At 39.6% G+C, this 17433-nt stretch overlaps 1 protein-coding gene across 1 annotated transcript in view; it reads left to right on the top strand.

The window, feature by feature from the left end:
* PIEZO2 (piezo type mechanosensitive ion channel component 2) overlaps window positions 1-14825 on the top strand; it is a gene marked incomplete at both ends in the record, with an annotated part of 302122 nt that extends 287297 nt beyond the window's left edge. Inside the window, 10 exons of the mRNA XM_080364144.1 lie at window positions 88-302; window positions 2442-2600; window positions 3932-4079; window positions 6413-6601; window positions 7046-7138; window positions 8522-8694; window positions 10482-10598; window positions 12566-12645; window positions 14024-14204; window positions 14573-14825. Of these exons, the coding sequence (XP_080220270.1) occupies window positions 88-302; window positions 2442-2600; window positions 3932-4079; window positions 6413-6601; window positions 7046-7138; window positions 8522-8694; window positions 10482-10598; window positions 12566-12645; window positions 14024-14204; window positions 14573-14825 (1608 nt within the window). The remainder of the gene's footprint in view (window positions 1-87; window positions 303-2441; window positions 2601-3931; window positions 4080-6412; window positions 6602-7045; window positions 7139-8521; window positions 8695-10481; window positions 10599-12565; window positions 12646-14023; window positions 14205-14572) is intronic.
* Window positions 14826-17433: the final 2608 nt, after the last annotated feature.

The raw sequence follows: 17433 nt of genomic DNA, 5'->3' as shown, positions 1-17433 counted from the left end.
TCCTCGGTAGGATTTACATGCTCTAGATGCTAAGTATCATGTGAGTGTCTTCCTTCCTCAACTACTCTGTTGTATTTTCCTTTTCAGAAACATTCTGCAGCAGCAGATATCACCTCTTCGTTATCAGAGGACCAGGTGCCGGAAGCATTTTTGGTGATGGTGCTCATTCAGTTTGGTACCATGGTGGTAGATCGAGCACTGTATCTCAAAAAGACTGTCATGGGAAAGGTCATCTTCCAGGTCATCCTTGTTTTTGGAATACATTTCTGGATGTTTTTTATCTTGCCTGGAGTGACAGAAAGGTATAACCCTTATAATCAAAAATATGGCTTGAATACTGGTGCTCCACCAAGTTGTATTTAAATTTGAGACGGTTTTAGCTAAGCTTTGGTATCATGAGCAGGTTTCTTCTTGGTCTCGTTTCTAAGCAGAATGTTGGAGTACCTTTCTACAGCAATAACTGTGGCCAACATAAGTTTGAGCAAGAATTAATTATATAAGTATGTACTGAAATAATCTCAACTTAGGCCAAAATGCAGGCAGATGAAAGAGAACTAGCCTGTAATTGAGTGATTTGAGCCCTCAGCTGAGACAATGTTGGCCTCTGATTCAGTTCCTTGTTACCAAGTCCTCTGCATGCTAGTTTAAAACAGCGAGTAGAAAATGTCTCTCAGAGTAACTTATAATTTGGCACTTTCCTGGAACGTGTGAACTGTGAATTAAAATCTTCTTAGACTGAGGAATGTCTAAAACCTGTGTCTCTTCTGAAGAGCAAAAGGTCTCCCCCCTTGCCTCTGCCACATGACTCTGCAGGTGAAGTGCACATGGTCACCTGTGGCATGAAATCTTGTACTACATTCCTGGTCAGGTTCACCCCCAAATCTAACATTTCTCACTGCATGGCTCAAGGCAGTTATCACCTCAGTCTGCCCTGCAGAGGTGTTAAGGTTTCCTCTCTAGAGCTTGGCTGACTCCCCTCTTACTTAGGACTTTAAACTGACTTGAAATACCTCACTCCATTGGCTGTACAGGGAGTTTGAGTATGTCACCTGGCCAAATAACATTTAATTCACAGTGAAGTTACTTTGAACAACAAAATAGGTACAAAATATAAAACAAAATAGGTGCATAGTGTAAAGATAGACTGAAAGGTCTCTTTTCCTCTCAAAAAAAAAAAAAAAAAAAGTTTTATTTTTATTCATGCAATAGTAAGTGTTCCCCATCTTGGAAAAAAATGTGTTTTTCAAGTGGATCTCTTATCTACTGAGCATTAAGAGTTGATATAAAACCTTTGGCTTGATTTGGTCACTTGAAAGGCAATAAAATTGTTTTAACCTTTTATGTGCTTTTATGAAATTTATATCAAATTGGCAATCTCAAATCTGAATGTGAAACTTCCTGCATTCCTTCTAAGTCAGGCTGATTCTTAGAAGCCCCTGCAAATTTCATAATGAAAATAGTTTTGCACGATGTAATTGAAAATGTTGGATGGTGCCAGGCCCAGAGACCCTGTCCATCATGAGTCGTCTCCTGCAGTTCCACCATGATGTTAAGCTGCAGTCAGATGTGGCACATGTTTGCGAAGATTGTCAGGAGGGTGGAGCACATGACATGTGAGGAGAGGTTAAGGGAACAGGGTTAGTTCAGTCTGGAGAAGAGAAACTGAAGAGCTGTCTTCAGCTACCTATTAAGAGGGCATTGAGAAGAAGCTAAGCTCTTTTCAGATAGGACAAGAGGCCACAAGTTGGAAAAAAAGGGAAATTCCAGTTAGATGTGACGAAAAATCTGTGCACCGTGACAGTAGTTGAACACTGGAGCAGGTTACCCACGCATGTTGTGGGATATCCATCTTCAGAGATATTCAAAACTAACTGGAAAGGTTCCCTGAACAATTTGGTGTAACTAGACCTGATCCAAGCAAGGCAAGGTGGAAAAGGCGATCTTCTGAGGTCGCTCCAACTTAAATTCCCATACAAGTTCATTACCTAGGAGATGCCCCCATGAACACAAACAGCCATTAAACCTGCCTAGATTCAGTCCAGATGTCAGCCCTCTGAAAAGCCAAGAGACACAGTGTCTACCCAGGGCTCACATAGGGATGTGCCATCATGGGGGCCGAGGACAGGTGGGCCTGTGTTGGGCAGCAAGACACCTCAAGCGTCCAGAGGGAGAGGGCACTTCTGCAGAGCCCTCACTCTTCAGTGAGCCTGTTCCCAGTCTCTCCCCTGTGACCCTGAGGTGACAACAGATGCTGTCTATAAACTTTCTCATCCAGCATCTTTAAAATACCATTTTAACCCTGCAGTGGAGTCAGAAACCAAGGGGTTTTCACAGGATATCAGGAAAGGGACACTGCCAGAAGCACAAAATATTTCAAGCTAATTTGGTCACACACAGATACAAAGCTCATAATTTTCCTTTATCTGTCTTTTCCATTACAGGAAATTTAGCCAGAACACAGTTGCCCAGCTCTGGTATTTTGTGAAATGTGTTTATTTTGGATTATCAGCTTATCAGATCCGCTGTGGATATCCAACTCGTGTTCTTGGCAACTTCCTCACAAAAAGTTATAACTATGTCAACCTGTTCTTATTTCAAGGGTAAGTCTAGACCTACTGCCCTCCTTTCTTTTCTGAAATAAGGATCTGTTATCACGAGATGCTGGGGTTATTGATGACTTCTCTTCACAGTCTGCTGGAACTGAGACAGTAAATTTTGTACAGCACACTGTATATGCCATATGACTCCTAGAGTCCACAAAAAGTCAGTTTCAGGAATGCAAATTTCAGAAAAATCAATCTCCCACTCTGAATCCAGAAGCCAGACATACTATTCAGCCATTCAGGCCACTATGGAAGAGACATTTCCACACCTCTAGGAAGTCACGTCTGTGTACAAAGCTGGGGGCTACACATTGTGCTAGAACACAGGTTATGTTATTTGCTTTGCATTCCTAAAAAGCAGTAAGCATCAAATCCTTTGAAGGCTCTACCTCAGCAGGTGGGAAGAGTAAAGTGAAAGCCAATATACATGACAAATAAGAGCTATGCATCAAAAAATGTTTCCTCTGTTTATCTTTTGAGAAGTGCTGCACATTGGAAACTCTTCAGAAGTCAGGAGTGTTAGCATAAGTAAGAGGCATAGTGTCACCTCAGAGTGAAAGGTGGTGTTAAGGAGCCATATGCCACCCTCCACTTCTGCTCTTACCATGATGTTGTGATTAAGCCAGTTCAAAGCGTATACATATTTCACAGAAAAGCCAGAATAATTTCAGCCTTTTCCCAATATTTTCAGTATGGCCTTGTTGCATTCCAGTAGGAAAAGTTACAGAAGAAAGCTTTCTTCAAATGAAATAGTCTTTGTGGCCTGGCCAAGCAGAAGTGTGGGACTAGTAAAAGGAACGATGTATCTTGAACAGCTGCTATACGCTTGTTGGTTTCCTGTTAGCCCACCTTCTTCTGCTCCTTAATCCTGAGTCGTAATGCCCAATTCCATATGCAACTGAGGACTGCCCACCTACTGCAAAGAGCCATGCATGACTCCGTGTAATGAAGTATAAAACAAATTCCCACCATCCTGTGGAAAGGACATTCCTTCACTCCGGTCTCAGGTCAAAGGAATTTGGGAGTACAAGAAAGTCTGTCTTGTACGATTCCATCAGTGGCTCTATCACAATTACTGGGCACAATGAAGCAAGTGTGTTTATGGCCTGACAAGGAGATCTAGAGAAACATGAGCTGTGGTAAAAAAATATCATCCCTATAGCATCTGTGCTACCTGTGCAATCTCTGGATATGGTTGGATTTGTGTTTGCAACATCTCCCATTAAACATTAGTTTAATTATCTCTCTTGTCATATATACACTTAATGTGCTTGTTTAATGTGATCCCTCCCTTTTCTGATGATTTATCTGCTGTGATCTCCCTTCAGATTCCGCCTGGTTCCATTTTTGACTGAGCTGAGAGCAGTAATGGACTGGGTTTGGACTGATACCACTCTCAGTCTTTCCAGCTGGATCTGTGTTGAAGATATCTATGCTCATATATTCATCCTGAAGTGCTGGCGAGAGTCAGAAAAAGTAAGAAAGCCCCATATGGGTGATCCAGACCTGCCCTCCCCCATGCAGAAATGAAGAGAAATAACCATGAGTCCCTAAATAATTGGGAAATCCACCATAAAGACAGTTTCTTAGAAGATACACCTGGTGTTTATGTTCAGAAATATTCAGACTATTGGGTGCTTTATGTTAGCTGGCAGTCACCACAAGTGCAATTTCAAACGGCTTCCCTTTTGTGCCTCGCTGATTTTTCCACGTTAAGGCTTAATTGCATGCCAGGGTTGAAAGGCCTGGTATTCACACAGACTCACTTTGTCCATAACAACTAAAGGAGTAACCCACAGTAGCAGGGAAACTGTAGCTGAAGAGAAGGGTCGGTAGAAGGAAGAGCAGGTGCCTCCACAGTGTAGGTCCCAGGGACACCTGGGTCATTTAACCGCAGAGAGAATTCAGACAGCTCCTGCACATCCAGAACTGAACTGCAGGCCAGATAAACCCACTATTTGTCTGACTGAAAGTCTCTTTAAATCGTTTAAGCTTCAGTTCAAATTAAACTTGCAAATTCTGGATTCCTTATAACTCCTATAAAGATTGCAACCATATGCTTGCTTATTTTGCCAATTTGAAAAAGAAATTAAGCATTCTTTTAGGAGTGACCCAACCAGTCAGAAATCATACATCTGCAATGAAACGGCTGTATTTTTAAGTGTTACTGACGTATTTCTACTTTTATTATAATCCTGTCTCTTAATGGCAATTACTTTCCAAGTATGTCACTTAAATTAACTCAGAGCTTAAGTGCACACAATTCTTGCATATAGGCTTTTTTTGTATGCCTTCCATTTCTGCCATGAATGGAGTGTCATCAGATGCTTCAGGAGTCAGAGAAATAATAATCCATCTTGCTACAATTTTTTACGCTACAACAGGATCACTCCACATTATATGTAGCGTAGATCTGAATGTGGGAAGATTTCCATATCTAAGCTAGCGTGTGTGTGCTAATGCCATGTAGCAAAATAACTGCTCATGACTTTTTGACTTTGATTCTCTTTGCCTCTCTCTCTTCGACTACTAGAGTCTCGCTGAGCTGTTCTGTAACATCATTAGAGGTGCCTGAACTAATCTCATACAGACAAATAATATACCCTTGGTGATCTTTATATGATATTTTAATGAAAACAGTATTCTGTAGAGCAAGACAAATTACTTGATACACTACTTTTGAAAAGTAGCTAATTTGTTTTAAATATAGCATTGTATTACAAATTTAATATTCTCTTAGGGCTTTATGGATTCATGTTGTAAAGCAAGAACAATTTCCTGAAAGCTGGATTCCTGGCATGTGTTTGAGGTGCAGTGCAATACAATGCATCTTTATTTTGCACATGCAGTACGCAGTGCGTGAAAGACAGGATCCTAAAACACTGTGTGGACTTAAATCCTATAAGAGAACACAGCAAAATAAATTGCAGAGATGGTAAGGCATTTTACAGGATGGCGAAGCTGTTAAAGTATTCAATCATGAGGCAAATAACAGAGGGTATGAATTATGGGCAAGGCCAAACAGACACACGTTGTGATTTGCTTTGAAAAGAAAAGGGTAAAAGCATGGCCATTTTGGTCTCAGAAGCTAAGAAAGGGAAGGCTGTCACATCAACAGTGTCAAGACTTTAGGAACAGCAACAAGATTTTAGACATTTAAATGCAGTTGGTGTGGGATTCATTAGAAACAAATTGGATCAAGCCTGTGAACAACTCTTAGAAATACTGTATGTGAGGTGTAAAATGAATGTGGAGGTAGTGCAATATCAGACACTCCTACTGATTGTGCATGTCAGCTACTGGCAAACAATTTTATTTCTCCTTCTCTCCTCTTCTACATCAAAAAAACAGTTTTCAGCATTTCGAGCTCTGTGAGAGGCATTTTGCCTTAAGGAGCTTTGAGATCAAACTTTTTGGAAGGACAAATATGAGAAAGTGGGTCATGCTCAATATTACTGGGTTGTATCACTATTGTTGCTATTATTTTACATCTGGGTTTTGTGAGTTCATGCTTGCAGTTATTGGGAAAAAAAATTCAAGTTACTCATTTTTTCCCTTCTTTATGGTTGTGAAGGATCAAAACCACAGACACACTTGACATGGGTTCATTTGGCACTTTGTTGTCAGCAGAAATTCAGTGTCTATGCATGTTTGTCTAAAAAAATCTCAAAACAACAGGCATGACAATGGGTAGCAAGTTACTATGGAAGACGGGAATCCTTAAGATCATTACATACTGACCCATGAAATCATACCCAGTGTTCTACTGACTGAAGAGACATTACCATGTTGCTGTTTGCTTTTTGCAGAGATATCCCCAACCAAGAGGCCAGAAGAAAAAGAAAGTTGTGAAGTATGGAATGGGTGGCATGATTATCGTCTTGCTGATTTGTATTGTCTGGTTCCCACTGCTCTTCATGTCTTTAATCAAATCTGTTGCAGGCATCACCAACAAGCCTCTAGATGTATCAATCACAATAACTCTAGGAGGTTATCAGGTAAAAAAAAATAAATAAGAAAGACGAAAAACAAACTCTGTTTTTGCAGTGTATTTCCTTGTGCTATTTCTTATTCCCTCATGGAACTGAACTCTCCTGCCTTATGCAAGAGATCAGGCAAGCTCCCACAAAAGATCTCTTTTGGGTTAATAAACACATTAGTTTATCGATGATGTAAAATATTACCTTCATTTGCAAGTTAAAAACAGAACCTACTGGCAGTAGGATAAATTATCCTTCATGGGGTAGCTGCCTACAGATCCATGTGGTAAATATAAAATCATTGTGGAGGTAACTTGTTTCTCAGTGGAATAAGATCATAACCTTTTCCTGTTGAATTGAGTTCCATCATTGTCTTGGACTGTGATGCACAGGATGCTGTGCTGTGTACGTAGCAGCTGATGTGAAGTAAATGTGACAAGTGTATGTTCTTTTGTTTCCCAGCCTATTTTTACAATGAGTGCTCAACAGAGTCAGCTCAAGGATTTGAATCAGACTGGTTTCAATGCGTTTCTGGGAAGCTACAGGGGTAACACTGTAAGTGAAATGTAGAATACCTCGTTATTTAAAAATGTGTGCATGTTTCCATGGAGGCCTTTTGTGAGTTTTGTTTGTGTAGTTACGAAGGTCAGCAGTGCTGCCATCACTTGGAAGATGTTTTGATAATGAGAGTTTGCATGAATAAGGGTTTCAACAGATCATTTGTCAGGACAGGGATGGGTTATGGTGAGACAAGTTACCATTAATCAAGACATCTTTGCACAAAATCATAGAAGACAGGAACCCTAGTTGTCCTGTCACCTGAATAAAAAACCTCTCCTCTAAATGACACAAATCTTCGGGAGATGTGATGCTGTTGGTGTAGTGCCAAAACAAATGTGCTTGTGCTGGGGGGAAACAGTGTTGGCACTTGTAAGCCCCATGCTCCTTTCTAGAGCACGCACAGCTTTCAGCTCTCAGTGACATGTGCTGCTGTCAAAGTGTGTATGGCCTAGAAAAGATTTTACATTAAAATGTCAAAACATAAACATTTAAATATAGTCTCACTATTTCATGGTGCAATATGCATAAACTTATCGTAAGTTTCCACATCAAAAACACTAGTAATTAGTAGAACCTGTTGCATTACTAAGGTAACTGGGGTTTGATCAGATATAACTTTAAAAGAAGTGCTTGCTTCTAGCCCATTCAAAAATTAACATTTTTTTATATTGGACCCTACCAAATAACCCACATATTATAGCAGTAATATTGCAATCATGATCCACTTTGAAAGTTACTGGTTTGAAGTTGTCTCATCCTTTGCAGACATCTTTCCATGCAGAAAGAGACTTAATAAAAGACGGAGTAAAATTTTAATAAAAATATGAAAACCAGTAACTGTCTTGTGCCTCCTGAATATTACCAGACATTTCTGGAAGTGTGAGCCATCCCACAGTGGCCAGGCTTGGTGTGTGCTTTGTACTGTGACTTATATTTTGTGGTGACCACTGATACTATTTGGAGTATCACTGAAGCTGTGTAAAGTGTCAGAGTTACTGGTCAAAACTGATGGAGACTGAAAGCTTTACACCCTACTGGATCTACAGACATAAATGGGATTAATAGAAACTAAAAAAAAAGTGAAGATAATTTTAAATAGACTCTACAATCTGATTAATTTCCGGACTAATTTTGGCCTGCTTGGCCATCATACTTACTCTTTAAGCAGTGGGACCATTTCTGTTTTGCCTTCTTAGCTTAGCTATACTTTCCCTCCCTATCTAAAGCCACAGTTGATACTTGAGGAAAACCATCAGTATAAACCACTGCACTTACAATTGATTGAACATTTATAATATTGCTTGATTGGAAAATGTGGCTCTATGTCTTGTGAATATCACTGTACTGAGATTTTTTATTCCTCTTCTGCACCTACAGGCTGCTTTGCAGTTTCTAGAGGGGTATGGAAAAGAAGATATAACTCTAGCAGATCTAGAGGGAAATTCAAACTCTTTATGGACCATAAGCCCTCCCAGTAGAGAGAAAATGATACAGGGACTGATGGATTTTTCAGCTGAGTTCACTGTAGTTCTTTCATGGACTATTCAAAGGTAATTAATATGACTCTTATGAGGTTGATGGATCATTTGCCAAGCGTTCCTTCAGCAGAACAGTTCCACTCTGGGTTTTCGCTTTAGTTTTTCAGAAAATTTTATTGTACTGCAGAGCAAAAAAACGTAAAAGTGGGGAGGGAGAGAGGCAGAGAGAAGTAACCTTTGTTATACAGAAAAACATTTGTTGCCTGCAGTTCTCAAGAAATAAAAGGACAAGTGGAGCCTCTTCCAAGTACATTATTTAAAAGGCAGGGTGGAGTTTTCAATGGGACGTGAGGGGAAGGAGGGGAAAGTAAGAAAATTTTAGCCAGTTTTAGATGGAGATGTTCAAATAAACTGCCCCAAACAGCAACCTTGCTAGCATTTATGGGAGCTAAATACTTGGACCTAGCTAAGGCAGAAGAACTATGAGGAAATATAAACAGAAGTGCTTGGTCTTCTTATTAAGGGAGTCTGGAACTGACACAAAATTATTTTTTAAATACACATATACTCAGAGCTTTTCTTATGCAAATACCTTAACAATGGCACAGCTCCCTTTTATCAAGACCTTTGCCTGTTTACTTGTGGTTCCTTTGGCCTCAGTGAACTATTACTTTATGATGAAGTTTTTGCAGGAGACAGCCTAGAATGTAGAGTAGTTGCATATGGGCTAGAGCACACCCAGTCACTGAGGTGGTTTGTTGGCTACTATCTGCTGGATGGGATCCCTGTAGACTACTGGATTAAACTGGAGTTAAGTCATTACTCCATGGAAATTAAGTACCTTTGCAGTTGCAGTATCTACCTGTTTTGTTGGAAACTGATCCTGGATTGTTATAGCAATCCTCAGCAAAAGATTGTGCAGAAGAAGCAGGTCAGCTGGATCACTGTGGCAGCTCTGAACATGCTGGGTCAGTCCTTCCACAGTCAAAAATAGGCTTGTAATGAATCTGCACCCTTAATTCAACTTTGTTTGACCCCCCTTATTTTCCTGGAAGCATACGGTATTAGCTAGTGAATTACATCACTCCATCATTTCTGAGTCTTATATTAATTTTTAATACTGCTACTCAGTTTGCCCATGTGCTTGCATAACTACAAACATTCGTACACTCATTTAAAAAGACCTTTTTCACTCTCAAATTATATCCTGTGGATTACATTGCGACCATGAATGACTGAAAGCAGTAAAGACTTACCACAGTGACCTTTCACTTTTTCTCCATAAAGTCAAACTGCTGTTTTTCATCTAGTCCAGGAGACCACAAGCAGCTGTAAGATGAACCTTTTGTGTCACTCAGGCAGCATACACACTTCTTGCCTTTGCACATCTACACATCTGCCGGGGACATTTCTCTGCAACATTCCATGTTGCTGCTGGGCTGAGGTGGGGTTTTTGGGAAGCTGTAGCTGACTGCAGCATCCTCAGCTGTCCTGGCACAGAATGTGTGGTAACACAGACAGTCCTGTTGCTTAAAGTCAGAGCAGATGTGCCCCCTCACCCATTGTCTTTTGACTGACCTAGTGAGAAAAAATGTATTAATCCATCATCATTGTTCTGTAGGACACACAAAGTCACAGTCAGTTAGAAAAAATGCTGTTAAGGTTGCCACATATCCTCCATGGGACAAAACACCATCTCAAATACAGGTAGCATGATGCTTGATTCAGCAAAGACTGCTATAGCCAGGGTCAGTGTGGCTGGACTAGTTAGAAAACTAGCTCTAGGGTTCATCAAACAAGTGTTTGGGTTACCCTCTCATTGAAGGTTGAGAACATGTCTTCCCTTTTACTTACAACAGAAATCTCACCCTTGGTGCCAAAGCTGAAATAGCATCAGATAAACTTACCTTTGTGCTACCAGAGAACACCAGAAGAGATATTGCTACAATGATGTCTGGGCAGCAACTGGAAAAGGTGTAAGTTATTTTCTTTGACTATTTGTATGCAAATCTTTCCTTTTTAAACCTTATTTTCTAAGGAGGCCAGGCTTGTGCAACTACGTCATTTGTCTGCCTATCCTTCTCCCTCTAATAACTTTGGGGCCTTGTTTACAGAGGCCAATAGGATTGAAGTCACATAATAGTAACATTAAAGGTAAAAGCTTATTTCCTATGGTAAATGTAGGCCGAGAAGTCCATGAATACTGGAACACCACCAGCAAGCATGGTGAAGCTATTAGTTACTTTTCTTTGATTTATTGGATAAGCACAAGTTCATTACAGTATAGTCACAGTTAAACTCTCCTTTGAGTTACTTCAGTTTGACTCCATTTGAGGATGTTGTATTAATGATTTTTTTTTTTGTTCTAAATAACCATCCAGACTGTATTTCTCATTGTTATTCTTGAATAGTATTAGATTGGCAAGGAAGTGTTAAATCAACTGCGGTCAATGGGTAACATCTGCAGTTGTTTCTGACATCAGATCTTTTCCTGTAATGGAAATATGCAAGGCAGAAAGAGCGTGCTCTTCACATGAATATTAAACATTATTCTGTGGATATAGCCTTATAGCATTAACAGCAGTGGTGCCTTCTGTCACATTTGAAAGGAGTCTGGCTCTTCCTCTTCCGCCTGCTCGCTGGGGATTACTTTACAGCAGTAGTCTCTAAATACTGCTAAGCCAACATGTCATCCCTAAAGGCCACCTGATCTGATTTGTGGCCACAAGAGCTGAAAAGTTAAAGCTGAGGCCAACTGGGAGAGCCAAAAGTCTGAGAGGTTCATATCTGTCAGTAGGTCTTTTCTGTGCACAGCTATTATTCTGCACCCACACGCACTTGTGCATCCAAGCAGACTGCTGTTGCACATCTCAACATTGCATTTAAAGAATATTTTACACCTCTCTTACTTTTCTGCTATGTGAGGATACAGGAATATTTCCTAAGGGTAGATTTTGCTCTTTTGTGGGAGAAGATAATTCACTTGTCTCTTCACAGGAGACAAGCTGGAACATGGAAGATACACCAACACTTGCCTGTGTTGTAATAATATTGTAGATTTAAGCTCTTTTTACTTTGTCACCAAGGAGCAGTGGTTGTAGCAGATAGTAGCCATTTGACTTCAGCAGGGAGCTCCCTGGAACACCTCTGCTGGAACAACTTAGCTGCTGAGCTCTGACCTGATATTTTGGGTCTGCTGGAGGAATTTTAAATTGGCCACCTCTGTTCTTCCTCAGCCTGGCATATGCAATGTAGCAAAATGTCACAGGACTTGCCTGAGAGGCCCCCTCATATGAAGAAAACCTTAGGACAATATCTCTGGTTTTAATGAAATATATCTCTCTCTGGATGCTGGTAATTTATTCCCACTTAAGGTGATTTAATTTGGAGTCCAATGCAAGAACTTTTACAAACTTTTTTTTTTTTTTTAAGTTTTAAATCCTCCTACAAATTGAAAATATTTCCCAATGAAAATTCTGGGAAAAAAAAATCTCACTCTTTTCAGGTGTTATTAGCAAAACATCTTGCAATCCTGAAGTAATAACTGTTCTCACCACATATTTTTCTAGCTATATATTTTTCTAGCTTGTTTACTACTCCTGATGTGTTGCCTTTCTTTGTGCTGCTTATATAGCTGGCTATAAAAGCGGGTTTGTTAAAAAGGGGAACAAAATATAAAGTCTGCATTCCTTGCAAACACACATGCCCCAGGTGTGTGGGATTCATGGCATGTGAATGGCAACATTATGGATGGAGCTCCCTGCTGAAATTCTGACAGAACATAGTTAATAAATCCAGCTAACTTTCAGATGTGACATCTGAACATTATAAAATCATAGCTTAAGCCAAGAATTACTGGGAACTGTGTATAGCCCTGTTAGGTATTTCTAAATTATTTTAGAGGTATAAAAATATGAAATATTTGCTTTCTCATTTTTTCCAGAACATTAGAGACAGTGTACCCATACTACATCAAGGCTCCTAGTGATTCTTTGGCAAAACCCATAAAGCAGCTATTGACAGGTATGTGTCCAGACCATGGAAAAGAGAGTATGGTTGAAAGAAATGCAAGACAGCACTCACACTTGCACATTGATTGAGCTGTTGTGGGGCACCTCAGGCTGAAATGCACTTATAGTGGTTTCTACCTGGTGCCTGCAAGCTTGGGGAGAGATGAGGTGATATAGTATAAGACAGAAAACACATCTGGATGTACTTTAACTTTGTATTAAACAGTAAGGACTCTAAGGATGAAATCTGGCTCCTTTCCTTCAAGGCTTCTTTCAGGAACCGCTTTCCTTTGTTTTCTGTGGAACTGATGACAATGTTTCTGCTCCACATCTCCCTGCTACCTTGCCAAAAGCAGGCGATAGTATTGCATGTCTGCAAATGAAGCTCCTCAGCTTAAAAAATGACACTGAATGATTGGCATTTTTTAGCTGTTCCTTCCTTACTGGCTAGAAAAAATCCACCTTAGATAAATCATGGCATTCAGAGTGGTATTACCCGATCAGAATGCATACATGTATTCACAGACATACGAAATACATGCACACATGCGCACATACGCACATGTGAAAAAAACTGTTGGGTTGGAAGAGTGGGAACAAGTCTTTATCAAAGAAGACCTTCCTTAACAGGGTTTAAATTTGGTGCTTGGACATAGTAGTAGTAGTAGGATGTAGAACATCACTGTACTGGGTAGTACATCACTGTTCAAGGTTCAGTGAGCATGATTAGATTTATTGGGAAAAATAGTTCTTGAGGCTGAACATAGCTCTATGAGCAGCAATAAATTATGAGTACTTCACTGTTATTAGTCAAGTCCTGTCTTAAAGAACTCTGCTTGTGTATGCTCCCCAGAAATCAGGAGGGTCAGGGTTCACCTCCTGTCTGTGTGATCAGTATGCATAATAAGATAGTATGCTTTTCTTGATATAAGATAATAATATATCTTATACCAAGACATAAATGATTTACAGTGCTAGTTTCATTTTGAGATATAGAAATTTACCACAGTCCTTCCAGGTTAAATGTGCTTCTCTAGGCCTGAAATGCAGACATGCTGACTGTCATTGATACTTTGGCCTAAGAATATTTAAATCATTTGACAGTTGTAGAGAAGAAAGTGTAGGTGATGTGAAATGTTTTATTTATTTAATGCACATTCAGATGACATTTGCAGAAGGAAAACTACAGAAGTCTAGATAGTGTACTTTTGTACAGAAATAATGTAAAATGTAAAATGAGAATTGTAACAAACCTTTCCTCCTACGTTGCTCAATCACTATCATGCAGATGTTTGAAGTATCTGACTCAGAATAGTTTTACTTTTGCAATTCTTGGTGTATATATATATATATATATATATATATATATTAACATTTCCTTTTTTCAATAGACTGCAGATGGGAAAACATTACAGTATCCCTGGTCAAAAATGTGTCTGAAGAGGGAGTTCGTGAGTGGTGGGTTTTGAATCAGCTTGGAAAAAGATACAAAACATCTGAAGAGAGTCTTGAACTCTTCATATTCAGTGATAAAGTCAGTCCACCAAGCCTTGGATTCTTGGCCGGTTATGGGTAGGAAGAAATTTTTACATAAAATTAAAATAATTTAGATCATATAGAAGTAAAGGTGACTTTATGTGCTGGGTTTTGGGGTGCTATTTCTTTTTTGTTCTTGTAATGTTTGAACCTCCAGAAAAGGGGTTCTGTGAGAGTTTCAGATCCATGCCTATTACTATAGAAGGCTTTGTGTTTGTAAGAAATGGTATTACCCTTGATACCTGCTTTCCTTAATCCTGCAGCACAGCAGAAGCAGGATCTTAATTAGAAATTAATGTTTGCTCAGCTGATAGACTACACTAAAGCATGCAGATGAGCTCCCTAACACTTGGCTGACCCTTTTTCAAGGCACGCATTGAACTCTTTCCTTTCTTTCTTTTCAGCATCATGGGACTATACGCCTCAGTTGTCCTGGTGATAGGGAAGTTTGTTCGTGAATTTTTCAGTGGGATTTCTCACTCCATCATGTTTGAGGAGCTACCCAATGTAGACCGAATCTTGAAGTTGTGTACTGACATTTTCTTAGTGCGAGAGACTGGAGAACTGGAACTAGAAGAAGACCTGTATGCCAAACTAATATTCCTGTATCGCTCACCAGAGACGATGATCAAGTGGACTAGGGAAAAAACTAACTGATCTCTTTGGTGTCACACTGCGAATCAAGTTGATTTCATCTGAATTTTAAAGGAAGGAAAAAAAAAAAAAAGCACAATATTCTCTTAAGAGCTAAGCCTTTTATAGTTAGGTAGCAATGATTTTTCATGGAAGGAGTCCTGGAAGCGACGGCCTTAGGAATCCATGCTGCCTTTCAAATTAAGGATCAACAGTGAAGAAGGTTGGATGATTTGTTGTTTTTAATGTGCCACTCCTCTGCAATCTGGAGACTGCTTTGTAATTTAATCAGCAAAAAGTTTGCATCCTTGTCTGTCTGGCTGATTTAATTTTCCAGACAATCATTACAACTTAAAGAGAAAAGAAAGGAGTGAACCCACCGATGACTCCAGTGTACCTTCTTAACCCTTTCTGGAGCCACACAGATTGGATTGTGCAATATGCTGTTGTACGTCACTGACTTTCAAGCTACAGTAATGGGACGCTAACTCGCCTTCAGGACACCCAAGACCCAGGGCCACAGTGGGAACTGAAGACATTCTAGCCATGCCCATTTGTAGAAAAGCAGAGGTTTTGATGTACAAAGGACACTGTGGACAAACCTCTGTTAGCAAAAAACAAACAGACACAAACCAAGTAACAATCTCTTTAAATGCCTTATTTTAGTTGTACAGTCGCAGAAGACATTTCCACCAAACATCAATGACTTTTCTCAGGAAAAAAAGAAGCAACTGAAACTTGACACTTTGTCAAGGTTAGCTAATGGCTAGAATAGTTATGGTGAAATATTGGGGTGTTCTGCTGGGCCATTCTCTTCAAAGTTACTACTTTCCATTAGATGAGAAAAGAAAGTGAATTCAATGACCATTTCTTATAACCCTTTAAAGACTGAATAGTGTGTGCTTCTCTCTGCTCCCCATGACATGCTTTTTCCCATTTCGATGATTTAAGGCAACCATTGTTTTGCTTTTAGCTAATATTCTTCTTCCAGTGTTTCAGGTATACGAAAATGTTTACATATTCCAAGTCATATTTTTACATCCGAGACGGGTTATTTTTTAAGTTCCCAAATATAGACATACATATGAGCTTGAAAAATGGCCTTTTTCTTAAATTGCTATTATTAGTGACACAAATGGCTCATTAGAGAACATTGTAGCATGAAAATTTACAATTGCAATGTAGGTTTCATTCCATGTTTAAAGAATTATTGAGAAAAAACAATCATTGAGTGGGTAGGGAATGTTAAAAGGGTATACTGTGTAGTTTTGATTGAGTAATGACTTAAAATAAAGCGCCTGTTGCAAAGTAATTTTAGAAGTATTTTTTCCTCTGCCTTTTTACATGAAATGGGAAAAGTTTAATGTTATTCTAACTCTGTGACAAATCTCTTTCTTGTAGTTAGCTGCTATTTATTATATGAACGATTAGTTAATCACCGGAAAGAAATTAATAGAACATAATTTGCCGGCACATTTTACTGCAGAACTTCAACAAACAGCACAACTAAATGAAGTTGCAACATACTCTGCTGAGTGCTTCCATGACAAATGCTGTCAAATCCATTCTATACTGTGAAAAATAACATTTTGAGCACCATGAAGTGCACAAAATAAAAATCGCTTCATCATATTGTAACAATAAACTGATTTGGTGACTGGAACTCACTGGAAGACAACCTGATTTCCTGCAAAGTATAATAGAAAGGTGGCTGCTCGTACAGCCAGGCACCATTCCCCAGCAGAGAGTTTTGCTCCAGTTCTTCTATAGAACCTGTGAATTAAAATCAAAATATAAAGGGCAGCCCTGACATATGGTCCAACAGGGATGCCAGAATGTCCTTTGTGGTTAGATGGATCCTCACCTGGGTGTTCAGTGATTTTAAGGAGATCAACACTGGAAGGAGAAGTGTGAAGGGTGTAATGTGTTTCTAAAGGTACCAGTCAGCAGAATCATGCTGGCCACAGCTGGTCCTGGCTCCCTTCATGGTTCCTTCTCTTTAACAGGCATTTCCTTTCTGTTGAGAAAAAAATTGATCTGCAGAATGAGCTGTACAGTTATTTGAGCTTTGCAGAAATGCACTGCTCTTTCTTTCATGGACTGATCAAACTTTGAAAATAAAAGGATTCTTCTATTGGTTTTTATTTATTTGTTTTTAAAAAACAGCCTACAGTCAAGTCGGTGACTTAGATTGGATAGCCAACTACAGCAGGTGAAAAGTGTACTGTTGATGACCATCCTTTGAGATCAGCCATCCGAAGTCGAACTGGCAGCTAGTTTCTAGTGACATTCTTTGGGGAATCAATCCTGGGATTAATGCCATCTAATGTCTTTTTTAACAGCCTGTAGGACATGACAACATGCACTGTCAGCAAGTTTGTGGACTCACACATAATCTGGGTCTGGGGAGGTTTATGTTATTCTACGTGTGTCATCTGGCCTCCTGGGGCATGTGGTGTGCAGTTGTTACAGGCAGGGTAGGTCTGCCTTTCAAGGAGACCTCAAGATGCTGGAGAAATGAGCTGCCAGATACTTCATGAAGTTCAACTAAGACAAATGCGAAGTCCTGCATCAGAGGCAGACTATCCCTGTGCACCAGTTCAGACTGGGTAGATGGGTAGGGAACAGCATT

The sequence above is a fragment of the Nesoenas mayeri genome (assembly GCF_963082525.1).
Source record: "Nesoenas mayeri genome assembly, chromosome: 2".
In the NCBI taxonomy this organism is placed as follows: domain Eukaryota; kingdom Metazoa; phylum Chordata; class Aves; order Columbiformes; family Columbidae; genus Nesoenas; species Nesoenas mayeri.
Note: the sequence above shows the minus strand (reverse complement) of the source record. Positions and strands in the feature narration are given on the sequence as shown.